Source organism: Rhinolophus sinicus, chromosome 3, assembly GCF_057876585.1.
Source record: "Rhinolophus sinicus isolate RSI-liver-muscle chromosome 3, RSI-T2T, whole genome shotgun sequence".
In the NCBI taxonomy this organism is placed as follows: domain Eukaryota; kingdom Metazoa; phylum Chordata; class Mammalia; order Chiroptera; family Rhinolophidae; genus Rhinolophus; species Rhinolophus sinicus.
The window spans coordinates 200,514,310-200,526,521 of NC_142503.1; the positions used below are offsets into that span (position 1 = coordinate 200,514,310).

Consider the following 12,212-nt stretch of genomic DNA (forward strand, 5'->3'; position numbering starts at 1 on the left):
GATTGGTGATTGCCCTCCGGTTGGCAGGGGTGGTGCCCTTGCACAGATTGGACAGCGCAGCAACGGGGCGGGGCCCTGGCGCCGATTGGCTCGCGCTCCTGGCTGGGCTTGGCGATTGGGTGCGGGCGCTGTCAGCCGCATGAACGGGGCGGGGCTTTTGGCGGGGCGAGGGCCCGTGTGAGGGCGGCGGGCGATCGCTGAGGCGCCGTAATGTCCTCCGAGGTGGCCGCACGGAGCGATGCCAAGAAGCTGGTGCGCTCGCCCAGCGGCCTGCGCATGGTGCCCGAGCACCGGGCCTTCGGCAGCCCGTTCGGCCTGGAGGAGCCGCAGTGGGTCCCGGACAAGGAGGTAAGTCGCGGCCGCCCGCCAGCCCTGCGTCCGCGCCCCAGGACCCCGTCCGCGCCCCAGGACCCCGTCCGCGCCCCGGGCTCGCCCCGTCTCTCGCGCCCCGGGACCCCGTCCGCGCCCCGGGACCCGCGCCCCAGCCCTTGCTCGGAATCGTCGTCCGCGCCCCACGACCCCGTCCGCGCCCCGGGCTCGCCCCGTCTCTCGCGCCCCTCCCCAGCCCGACCCACCCTCCGCTCTTCGCGGGCCGGCTTTGGCCCCTGCTGCCCCCCGGGTCCCCGCACGGCCTCCGTCGCGCACCTCTGCCCCGCGCCCCGGGGCCCTGCTGCCCGCGCTCGGCCCCTCCCGGGGCCTTGGGCGCGCTGCCTTCTGCCTGGGTCCCTTTCTGGGGCTCCGGGTGTCCCTCACCTCCCCGCCTCTAAGTTCTGTGCCGCTCGCACGGACCTCGCTTCCTGATGTGCCCCGGGCTTTGCCCGCTGGGAGGCCACTTGTGAACTCCACGACCTCGGGGGCAGCGGCGCCTCGTACTTGTTTACCCTGCGGACCCCTCTGCGGGTGCTGCGGGCGTGTGGACGTGGTGGCGGGTGGCGCGGAGTCGGGTCGGAGTCGGAGCCTCCAGGTGGAGGGAGCGCAGCGGCGCGTCCGGCTCGGGGGCTGCACCTGCTCGCGGCGGCGGGGCGGCTGAGGCTTCGAGAAGTTGGGAGGGGGAGGCCTGAGCTGCCCTGTTGGCGGGGTGGGCGCGGCGCCCTCTGAAGGCCCTTTGTGTCCTGCCGGGGAGCTGGGACTCCATCCCTAAGTCAGTAAGTGTCAGCGCGGAGCCAGGCAGGGGGGTTCATGCGCTCCTGTAAATCGGGGGTGTCTGGAAGACACCCAAGTGCCGGGGTTTTCTGAAATTAAATGAGTTGGGGTAACATTGGTTAATAACATGATACAAATTTCATGTGTACAACTGCATAGTACGACTGTCTGTACCCGGCCGTGTGCTCACCGCGGGACGTCTGGTCTCCTTCCCTCTCCATGTATTGGCCCCCTGTCCCCTCTTCGTCCTCCCCCACCCCCCTTTCCCTCTGCTAAACACCATTCTGTTGTCTGTGTCTATGAGCTTGTGTGTTTGTTTTGTTTGTTCCTTGTTTCATATCCCACGTTAGTGTGAACCCATCAAAGTGCTGTGATTTTTTTTTTTTTTAAGTTCTTTAACTTACAACCCCGTTAGTATTGGATGGACTGCTTTCCCTTTCCGGAGAATCACTGTTACAGGTGGCAGGTTTTCAGCGCAGGAATGAAATCAGGTGTTTTTAATGAAGTGGGCGGAGAAGTGCCTGCAGGTGGAGGCAGGGCAACCGGGAGGAGGACACAGCTGCCCAGCTCTGCCCCTTGGTCGCCTTCTGATGCCAGCCCTGTCCCTGGCCCTCTGGCTGTAGATGGCAGCTGCCTCTGAGTTGAGAGAGGCCAGCACACAGGGAGGGTTGGAGTCGCCCTGGACACGAGGCAGTCGTTGGGGTGTGGGTGGTCACTGAGCCACGGCCTCCCTGGGTTTCTTCTCCCCGTTTACGCCTTTTTTTTTAAAGATTTTATTGGGGAAGGGGAACAGGACTTTATTGGGGAACAGTGTGTACTTCCGGGCCCTTTTTTCCAAGTCAAGTTGTTGTCCTTTCAGCCTTAGTTGTGGAGGGCGCAGCTCAGCCCCAGGTCCAGTTGCCGTTTTCCAGTTGCAGGGGGCGCAGCCCACCATCCCTTGCGGGAGTCGAACCGGCAACCTTGTGGTTGAGAGGACGTGCTCCAACCAACTGAGCCATCCGGGAGCTCAGCGGCAGCTCAGCTCAAGGTGCCGTGTTCAATCTTAGTTGCAGGGGGCAGAGCCCACCATCCCTTGCGGGACTCGAGGAATTGAACTGGCCCATGTGGGAATCGAACCAGCAGCCTTCGGAGTTAGGAGCACGGAGCTCTAACCGCCTGAGCAACCGGGCCGGCCCTCGCTTTTTTTCTACCTTTCTGCCCTTGGCACTTGTACTCTGAACTCACAGGATGTAACTTTCCTCACATCCCCTCCCTAGTTAGTGCTATTAAAAGTAATCAAAGGGAAAAAAGGCAAGAGCGTGACTCTTGTTCTCATAAATGAATATGTCACCAAGTTCCCTTAACTGTTGCAGGAGGGAGCCCGGCAGATGTTATCGGGTCAAGGAGAAGTCAAGAGAGCTCAAAATGACAGGGGAGGAGGCCGGTGAATGACTGTGAAGATAGAGGCCAATTGGTCTCTTCCATCATGGGAAAGGGGGCCCCAGGACCTTGGAGGGGGGGAACGGGACAGACTGTATATCTATAGGTATCTGCAGTTGACCCGGAAGTCACCTGGAGGGCATCACCCACAGGCCAGGCCAGGCCAGTGAGTCACAGCATTTTTCCATTATTACCCGCCCCCCTAGGAGCCTCTTTAGACATTTTTTCTCCATATGATTCCCCCATGAAATTTTCACAGCCAGGTGTGCTGCGCAGCTGCGTGGGCCTGCACGTGTGTGTGTGTGTGTGAGCACGCGTGGTCTGGACGGTGAAGTGCAGCCCCCCTGCAGTTCGTCGGTTCTGACTGCTTTTCAGTTAAGCTCACTCCCTCTGCCATTCCCTCGCTCAGCCCTTTGGGTGTTTCCTAAAAGAATTTTCATGTTTTCCCGCATAGTTGCCTTTCTTGGCGGGCCTTGGGAGTGGAATTCAGCGCTGAGGTGTGTCCCAAGCCCAGGCTGTCTTGAGAACTCTTGTGAGATTCTGATAAAGTTGGGTTGCAATGCTTGAATCTGTGGCACACCCTCCACGGAAGTCTCATTCCAGTGTTGGCAGGGTGTCCCTCCAGAACCCCCGCCCCACCTGTTAGAACTGTGGATAACTGGGATCTGAGCAGCCAAGGAAAGCCCTAGAAGCCCAGTGAGCTTGGAGGAGGGGAGACCTAGTGAGGGTGGACGACTTCTGCTCTGGGTTTGAGGAAGTATATTTTAAAACATATTGGGGCATGGTCCTAGAGTCCAGAAATAACCAGAGTGTTCTGGAGGAAAAGAAACTTGGAATGGAACAGTTCGGGCTGGAGATCAGAATCCAGTCTGGCCAGCTCGCGGGGAGGGTGTGGCCCCGAGCGCTTGGCAGTGCCCGACTGGACACTATTAGCTGCCCTCTGCCGTTCAGTGTTCCCGGGACGTGAGGATCAGTGTGTGTGGGGAGGTGACTCCAGCATGGACAGACCCACTGGGAGAAACAGGTTTATTTGTGGTGCTTGGGAACAGGCGGGGCGAATTGGGTAGAACATGGCAGGAGGGTGACATGGCGTCCTGAGCTTCCGCCCACTGTCCCCCCACTTCTTCGTGTGCAGATTAGTGTCAGTCATTTCAGCACACGGTCCTCCATTTGTCCTCTGGCTCTGTGTTCCACTGGGTCAGTCTGAGCCCAGCCCATTCCATGTCTAGTGAGTATTTACGAGGGCCTGACCCTGTGCCGGTTATTAGCCCACGGGGACACCACTTAGTGTTGGAAAATTGGGGGGGCAGTATGTGTATGCATCTAGCTTTCAGCTTCTCAGAGGGGTTCCCACCCCAGAAATAACTGAGGATCGCTTCTCTAGTGTGAACCCCAAGGGTTATGCGGTCTCTGCCCCCAAGAGCTTGTGGGGCAGGGAGGCAGGTGGGATGTGGGAACTCCATGGGAGCCTGGGAGTGACCTCGAGGTCTGGACAGACTGCCCTCAGAGTGACGAAGGCAAAGGAGAGTGGGCTGGGGGCTGTGCCCTAAGGACGAGGCACAAGCAACCAAACACTGAGTCTTATCCTTGCAGTCCATGCAGGTTTGCACCCCACTCTTCTGCCCCCCCCAACACGGGGTATAACCAGGGACAACAGTGCAGTGCTGTCACTGTGACGCTGGGACACTGTAAGTGCAGAGCTGGGGAGAAGACAGCACAGGTGTGTCACATAAAAAGCAAGTCGGGATGTAGGTGAGGATTTCGTTCCACAAGGTCAGTGCACAGGGCTGGGTGGGTGCACTGCTCAGGAGGGAGGGGGCCGCGACCTGAGATTTGCAAGCCTCCACAGTCAGGTAGGAAGGGCTCTCCTGGGATGGGGGACCGGGGCTTGAAGAGGATGGGCTGGGGGATGAGCAGATAGAGATGGAAATAGGGGTACAGGCAGGGGGGGTGCAGGCCTTGTGACCTGACAGCAGATCGGGGTGTACCCCGCAGGTCAGCCTGTCTCAGGCTGAGGGGGGTGTCATAGTTTAGGGGCTCCTGGGAAGGAGGGAAGCTTAACTGAAGTGGTAAGTCAGGTTAGTGGGCGTTTTGTTCTGAGTGACGAGTGGGGACAAACAGGCCAGAGAATGAGGAGAACGGGAAGAGGCTCCGTGCGCAGCCCCGGTCGGGCGGAACGGGCGTCTGTCTTATCCAGGTCGCATGGGGGTTCTTTGCAGAACACCTTCCCAGAACACTAACGGTGGGGGGTTCAGCGGTGAGGGGCCCCGTGGCCAGTCTGCTGGCCAGGAGCTGCTGCTGGGAGAAATGGGGACTGCAGGCTGCGACAAGCGGTTCCCAGGCCTGCACACCCGTCCTGTCTGTCTGACAGGCCTGTACGTCGTCGTCGAAGTGACCGCGCACAAGTTCGTCTGGTCCGGCAATGCTGCAGCGACCCCCCCCCCGCCCCCGCCCCCGCAGGAGCAGCCGGGGCCTCCGTCACCCCCTCCTCCGTGGCTCAACCTGTCTGCTCCTGGATTGCTGGGACCCGGGTGTCCAGCGTCCCAGTGGGCCCCTCATTAATTGATGAGTTAAGTCTGTGACATGGGTTCACTTCATATTTGTAGGAGTTAAAGGTTTTACTCTTTAAAAAAGGTTAGCTTTCAATACAGATGTGTCAATACACGTGTTTCAAATTTTATTTTTAAGTCTTATTTTTGAGAAACCTAAGAGTTGGTCTAGTGTGAGAGCTTGGGGCCACCCACCCAGTTGGGAGGGCGTGACTGTCCTTTGTCACACTCCAGTCTCAAAGGGAGGGTAGGCATGTGTCCTAAAACTTTACTCTTTTTATAGTAACTTTTTTTTCTGAACATTCCTGTAAACTCCCCAAACCCTGCGTTTTTGGACTATTTTACCTTTGAGGGAGAGACGTTGTCAGCTGTCCTTTGGGGACGGTAGCGGTTCTGAAGAGTTGCCCTGGGCACCTTTGGGGGCAGCGGGTCAGCAGAGACATGAGGCCTCCCAACAGCTCTGTGCCCGGGGCCCCTTCTGGTCTGAAGGCTTTGACCAGGTCTGGTGCCCTGGCCCTTCCTGGGGTCTTTTCCTGATCGTGGCTCTGGTTACAATACCTGCCTGGGCCTGGTCCCAGCCCCATTGAGGGGACCAGCAGGGAGCTGGCCGCAGCCAGGGGAGGGTGCTGGGTTCTGGAGCGCCTGTAGCCACCCAGGGACCCTCGGATGCCGTCCCCCGGAAGCCGGCTTCCTCCCTCCTGTCCGTGCCGTGCCCCGCGGGTGTGTGTCTGCTGTGCAGCCTGCGTGAGCTGGCTGGGGCCCTAGAACACGGGTCCCCACCTGTACCTTCGCCCAGGCCCTTTGGTGGGTCAGTCCCACAGGTCACACTCCTCCCTGGTGACTCGACCTGGCCCGCACTAGCGGTGAGGGCAAGGCTGGCATCTCAGCTACGTGTCCCTGCGTATGGTGGAAAGAGCTGGGTCACACCTGGTCTCTGGACTCTGGTACATTCTGTCTCCCCAGAGAGCAGTTCCTGGGAGCCTCGGGTCCCAGGGGGCTGGGCTTTGTTCCCTGCGCTGTGGCTCAGACAATGTCAGGTCCTTGGTGGTAGTTTTACTCTTACGTCTTCACCCATGGCTTTATTTCCTTACTCAGTTCTCTCTTCATAAATTGCTCTGTTGACAACTTGAAAACATTTTCTCGGGGCAGCCGTTAGCTCAGTTGGTTAGCGCACAGTGCTCTTAACAATAAGGTTGCTGGTTCGATCCCTGCATGGGCCACTGTGAGTTGTGTCCTCCACAACTAGATTGAAACAAGTACTTGACTTGGAGCTGATGGGTCCTGGAAAAACACACTTAAATAAATAAAAGTTAAAAAAAAAACAAAACCCAAAAACTTTTTCTCAACAGAAAATTACTTTGTTTAAAAGTCTGTCAGTTTTCTTTCTTTCTTTTCTTTTCTTTTCTTTTTTTTTTTTTAAGATTATTGGGGAAGGGGAACAGGACTTTATTGGGGAACAATGTGTACTTCCAGGACTTTTCCAAATCAAGTTGTTGTCCTTTCAATCTTAGTTGTGGAGGGCGCAGCTCAGCTCCAGGTCTGGTTGTTTGTTGCAGGGGGCACAGCCCACCATCCCTTGCGGGACTCAAGGAGTCGAACTGGCAACCTTGTGGTTGAGAGCCCACTGGCCCATGTGGGATTCGAACCGGCAGCCTTCGGAGTTCGGAGCACAGAGCTCTAACCGCCTGAGCCACTGGGCCGGCCTATTTTCTGAATAATCTTAATTAGTTAGAGAAATAAAAAACTTCTATTTTTAATGGAGCACATTTTAAATTCTATGTGGTCTTACATTTAGAAATTGATCTTAGAGTTTCTAAACACAGGAGCCTTTGAGTAACTCAGGGCCCCGTCCCGGCCGTGCTGCCTGGGGAGGCCTCGGGGAGCTGTCACTTGCCTTGGGACCTGGTCGGTCTTGTGCGGCTTTCCTGCCTGTCCAGACTCACTGGTTACAGCCCCATGGAGCTTTCTCCACTGGATTCTGTGGCTGGCGGACATCTGGGGTCATGGGAGACTGTGGCCCTGTGCACACACCCGGAGCCTTCCAGAACTGACAGAAGCGGGAGGCAGTGGAAGGGCTGGGCGGAAGCGGCCGCAGCGCAGTGAGCACCAGCCCGTGCCTGAAGCTGGCAGGGACTGGAGATGGTTCTGGAAGGCCAGGGTGGGCCAGGCTCATGTCCAATTCCAGAAAGCAGTTTAAGAGCAAAGAAGAAACAAGAAAACGTTAGTCACGGGATCTTGAAAAGCTCAGACACCGCACCCAGTGCTGGCCGGCCATGTAGAGCTGGGTGGGGCTGGGGTGCCCCTCCCGCTGCAGGGTGAGGTCTGGAAAGGCCCAGCCTGGACCCCTGTGCTTCCACAGCAAAGGGCACACTGGCTGAGGCTCCCAGCCTCCTTCCCGGAACACGTGTGGGCCCTGGGCGCCGATCGTGAACTTTCACAGAGCGGTTCCCTTGCCTGCCTCGGAGGCCGGGCCCCAGGGCAGTGCAGGGCAGGAGCAAGTTCCAGCCTGCGAAGGGAAGGCCCCGGGGACAGGCCGGTTGGCCGGGGCCGCCTGACCGGCCTGTACTGCTGACCCTTGGGGTCACATGGCCTGGTCTGTCTCGTGAACCCTGGTCCCTGCTGGGGCAGGCGCGCGGCGTCGCTGTCACGGTGCCAGTGGGGTGAAGTTGCATTTGTGTCCGGGCGCTGCTGGGACAGACCATCGTCTGATGGTGGATCTGAACCAGCTCTTAAGTCAGGGTCTGAGCTTGGAGGAAGGCTGGTTTGGGGGTAATGTGGCTGTCTCGAGTCCCTGGACCTCGGCATCTGGAGCAGGGCTGCACTGCTGTCCCCACTCTGAGGGCGGCAGCCTTCCGACCACCCGCGTGTGTGTGGCTTCTCCTGCCAGCACGGCCAGCGCCGCCGCCAGAGCCCCGGTGAGTCCCGCACCGGACAGCAACTGGCGACAGCGCTGCTGCAGCCTCTGCTCCAGGCCTCAGTGGCCACGCAGAACGGTGCTCGGCTCCCGCAGCCCAGCCACTCCCTCTGCTTCCTTCCTGCAGTGGACCAGCAGTGCCGCTTCATGCCGCTGACCCTTGGCTCCAGTCACAGGCCAGGGAGTCCCTCACGTGACTGGTTTGAGCGTGGTGACGCAGGCACAAACCACCACCCACTCCCTACCCCGGCATGACCCGGGCCACTGGGCACCCAGTGTTGTCCCATCAGTGCCCTTGGGCAGCCCCCACACCGTGGCCTGCTGGGCACAGCCACCCGAGCTGCTGTGGGGGGGGAGGCTGGCTTTCCCACACACCTCAGCCCAGCCTCGGCCACTTAGCCAGTGACAGAGCTGGGCTCTGATGCTTGGTCACCTTCTCTCTTAGTGCCCAAGATGTATGCAGTGTGACACCAAGTTTGATTTTCTGACCAGAAAGGTGAGCCGAGGCCATCGGGCAGAAGGGACCACACAGACATCTTCCCCCAGGGCGTTCCCTGGAGGCAAGGCCCAAACACCTGTCCGTCCCCGTGGGTGGGCTGCCTAAGCGCGCAGGAGACGCTCCACCCGTGTGACCGGGGGACATCCTAGCCGTGGGGTTCCTAGAGCCTGCCGTGGCGGGAGGTGCGTGTGCCCGGCTCCTGCTCACGGCCGGCCCCCGTCCTCAGCACCACTGCCGCAGGTGCGGGAAGTGCTTCTGTGACAAGTGCTGCAGCCAGAAGGTGGCACTGCCGCGCATGTGCTTCGTGGACCCGGTGCGGCAGTGTGGCCCGTGTGCCCTGGTGTCCCACAAGGAGGCCGAGTTCTACGACAAGCAGCTCAGAGTGCTCCTGGGCGGTGAGCCAGGTGTCCCGCGGGGAGGGCGGGCCGAGGACAGGCTGGCCGTGTTCTCACGCTTGTTTTTGTTGTGCCCCAAGGAGCCACCTTCCTTGTAACTTTTGGAAACTCAGAGAAGTCGGAAACAATGGTTTGCCGCCTTTCCAACAACCAGAGGTAAGAGGCAGAGCACTGCGTGGCACTGACGGCTTTGTCACCTCGAGTCCTCGTGTAGTGTGTTTGGACGCCCTTGTTTCCTAGGTACTTGCTCCTGGATGGGGACAGCCGCCACGAGATCGATTTTGCACACATTTCGACCGTGCAGATCCTCACAGAAGGCTTTCCCCCTGGAGGTAAATGCCGCCTGCCCTTGGCTAAGTGCGAGACGTGGTGCCAGCCTAGGGGACTTTTGGGTGACACAGCAGCATTGGGACGGGTACCGAGATGCCTGCCTGTCCTGCTCTGTGAGCTGGTGTTTACCAAGTGGCTTTAGGAACTCGCCAGGTGAATGAGGTGCTTAGCGTGTAAAATGACGGAGGAACGTGGCCTGCACCCAAGACAAAGCTCCACGTGCAGGGCGCGTCCCTCCAGGGACTGGAGTGTGGCGGACGGGCCCTCCCAGGTGCGGCCCAGCGTCTGTGGAAATGAAACTCCTTCCCGTTCCTTGGCGAACTCCCAGAGCATGTGGCCCAGTCGCAGTCTTTCCGGCTGACTGTGCGCTTCAGTAGCGTTGCCCGTGGAAGTGGGTCGGCGCCCGCAGGGTGCTGCAGAACTCATGTGACTTAACCGGCCTGCTTTCTGTTTTCTGATCCGACTTGATTGTTCTTCTCTGCTGCCTGCCTACCTTCCTGTCTAGAGAAAGACATTCACACTTACACCAGCCTCCTGGGGAGCCAGCCTGCCTCTGAAGGTCAGCCATGCCCCTTGCTCTGCCCCCAAGCTGCGCCCCGACTCTGCTTCTTGTCTGGGGTTCCACACCAAGGGCCTCTGTGAAACGCACATTCCCTTCTGTGGTTGATGGAAAGAGAGGGGTGATTGGTCCATGACATGGGCCTCTAAAGCACAAATGAAAACACCCCAGAAGAAATGTATTTAGTGGCTCAGTTCTTCTACCACAAGGGGGAAGCGTCACCCAGTGTGTCAGCTTCTTGTGGGTCTCCGCTGGCCCTGGGCAGGCTAAGTCCGGGGAGCCCTTCCCCCAACACCTTCCTGCCCCTCGCAGTCGCTCACCATGCTCATCAGGAGCCACGGGGGCCTCTTGGGGCGCCGGCTCCCCATGTCTGAGCCCCAGAATGATGGCGAGAGGGCCAGGCCAGTGTTTTGCCACCCCTGCCCCTCTTGGTGGCACCAAGCTGGTTGCCTGTGGCAGGCTGGTAGTTAAAGGCATTCTGGGGGTCAGCCCAGGTGGTCCAAGGCCAGGGAGGAGGTCACCACCCCAGCTGGCCTGGTGACACCTCTCTGGCCTTTCTCCTGCGTAGGGCCCTGGGACTCTGGCACTGTGTGCTCCCCTTGGGGCAGTTTTAGGAGTCTAGTGAGTCGTGCCCAGCCAGGTTTTCTAGAACCTCTATCTGCAGCACTGCTTCCCATGGGGTCGGGGCCCTGAGAGAGCTCCCTGAGGGGCCTGCCCGCTGGCCTGTCGAGGGCCAGCCAGACTGTCACAAAGTGCAAAGCAGCCAGAGGAGACAGGGACCCATGGCCATGGCCATGTGCCAATAAAACTACTTACGAAGCAGATGGTGGGCAGAGCATAGGAGGAACTCCTGCTGGAGCCCAGTCGGGACAAGCCATGCTGACACGCAGGTGGGAATGTGACAGGTTAGTTGAGGCGGCCTCTGGGCCCTGGGGGACAACACTTTACAGTTGCGATCGCCCCCGAGGTTGGCCGGCCTTTCCCAGCCACAGGGTGCTTCCCCTGCTGGCCTGTGAGAGAGTTGGGCCCCCAGTCTCAAAGTAAACTGTGGGTGAAGGTCGCTGCAGCTTGGTCTCCACGGGCCTCCTGACTGTTTCGTGATGGGGAGAGCCATGTCGTGAGCGGTTGGTTCTCAAGGCAGATGTTGGAACAGAGTTATCAGTGGATCCGCTGGTCCTGGCCCAGAGATGGGCAGTGTCCCCGCTGGCTGGTCCCGCACATGCATCTTTGCAGGAGCTCACACACCAGGGTGGGGGCACCTGTCAGGTGCCGGGCCTTGCCTGCTGTCCCCTCAGCTCTGACTCCGGTTCTCAGGGGGGTGGCTATGACGGCCAGGCCTGGCCCTGGTGCAGACAGGTGTGCTTGGGCGGAGTTGCCTGCGTGTTGGGTTTCCTGAGGGCCAGAATCCCCACCTGGACTAGGAGACACAGCAGCATTTCGGCTCAGTGATGTGGTGCGATTTATCTGTCCCGGGCCCTGGAGGGCACCAGGCCAGGTGACTCAGGTCTTTTCCCATCCTGTGACCTTGCTTGGGGTTCCCTTTGAGCCTTCTTACCTGCTCTCCCTCCTCCAGGAGGTAATGCGCGGGCCACGGGCATGTCCCTGCAGTACACAGTGCCCGGGGCGGAGGGTGTGAACCAGCTGAAGCTGACAGCCGGGGAGGACGCACATGCCAGCAGGAGGCAGGCGACTGCATGGCTGGTGGCCATGCACAAGGTATGGCAGCAGGCCTGGCTGGGGTGCCCAACCAGCCCCAGGACCAGGCCTGGTCCTCCGTGTTTCTTTCTGGTCACCTTGCAGGCCGCCAAGCTCCTCTACGAATCTCGGGACCAGTAAGTGCACACGGGCTGGCCCGTCAGCTGCGCCCACGCAGGCAGCTAAGCCCACGGCGCTGGGAAATGCAAGTATTGGGAGAAACACGCGTGTTCGCTTCCCTGGTGCAGTGTGCACACCGTTCATTAACACTCTGGACAGCTTCCTGCTTTAGTTGTGTATTTTCTTATTGATACTTAACTAGGGGTGGGAGAGACAGCTCCACTACTGCTTAACTGGTTTCCGCCTAATCTAGATCATGCTTTTACGAGGCCGGGTTACGAGAAGGTTCTGCCCCTCGATGTCCGTTTCAGTAGTTCTTCCACAGAGACGATGTGGGCGGTGCAGCCTCCAGCCGGGTACCACCCCACGGACTCCTGTAACCTGGCACTAATCGGGGCCAAGGAACAAACCTTTGCTGCTTCACTACGGGGGAGGAGCCAGCTTTGTTGTGTACTTTTCACTTTATTAAAATAATTGTACAACAGTTTGTATATAAAGCTTGATTAAAACCTATTTTGAAAATAGAGCCTGCATTTGCCCATCATTGAGCGTTCCTGCCACGGCTCCATTCTGGCTCCAGAACACAGGA

At 59.0% G+C, this 12,212-nt stretch overlaps 1 protein-coding gene across 2 annotated transcripts; it reads left to right on the plus strand.

The window, feature by feature from the left end:
• The first annotated feature begins 145 nt into the window (after nucleotides 1-145).
• On the plus strand, nucleotides 146-12,149 carry ZFYVE21 (zinc finger FYVE-type containing 21). Of its 2 annotated transcripts, XM_074326867.2 has the most exons (8): nucleotides 146-348; nucleotides 8,471-8,521; nucleotides 8,751-8,919; nucleotides 9,000-9,075; nucleotides 9,160-9,251; nucleotides 9,755-9,808; nucleotides 11,382-11,524; nucleotides 11,609-12,149. In XM_074326867.2, exons 1-8 carry the CDS (start codon nucleotides 211-213, stop codon nucleotides 11,642-11,644), a joined length of 759 nt encoding a protein of 252 aa, XP_074182968.1. In that variant the 5' UTR covers nucleotides 146-210; the 3' UTR covers nucleotides 11,645-12,149. The 2 variants fall into 2 exon arrangements, with proteins under 2 accessions (XP_074182968.1, XP_074182969.1); XM_074326868.2 differs by lacking the exon at nucleotides 9,755-9,808 and having other exon boundaries at nucleotides 148-348.
• The last annotated feature ends 63 nt before the right edge of the window (nucleotides 12,150-12,212 follow it).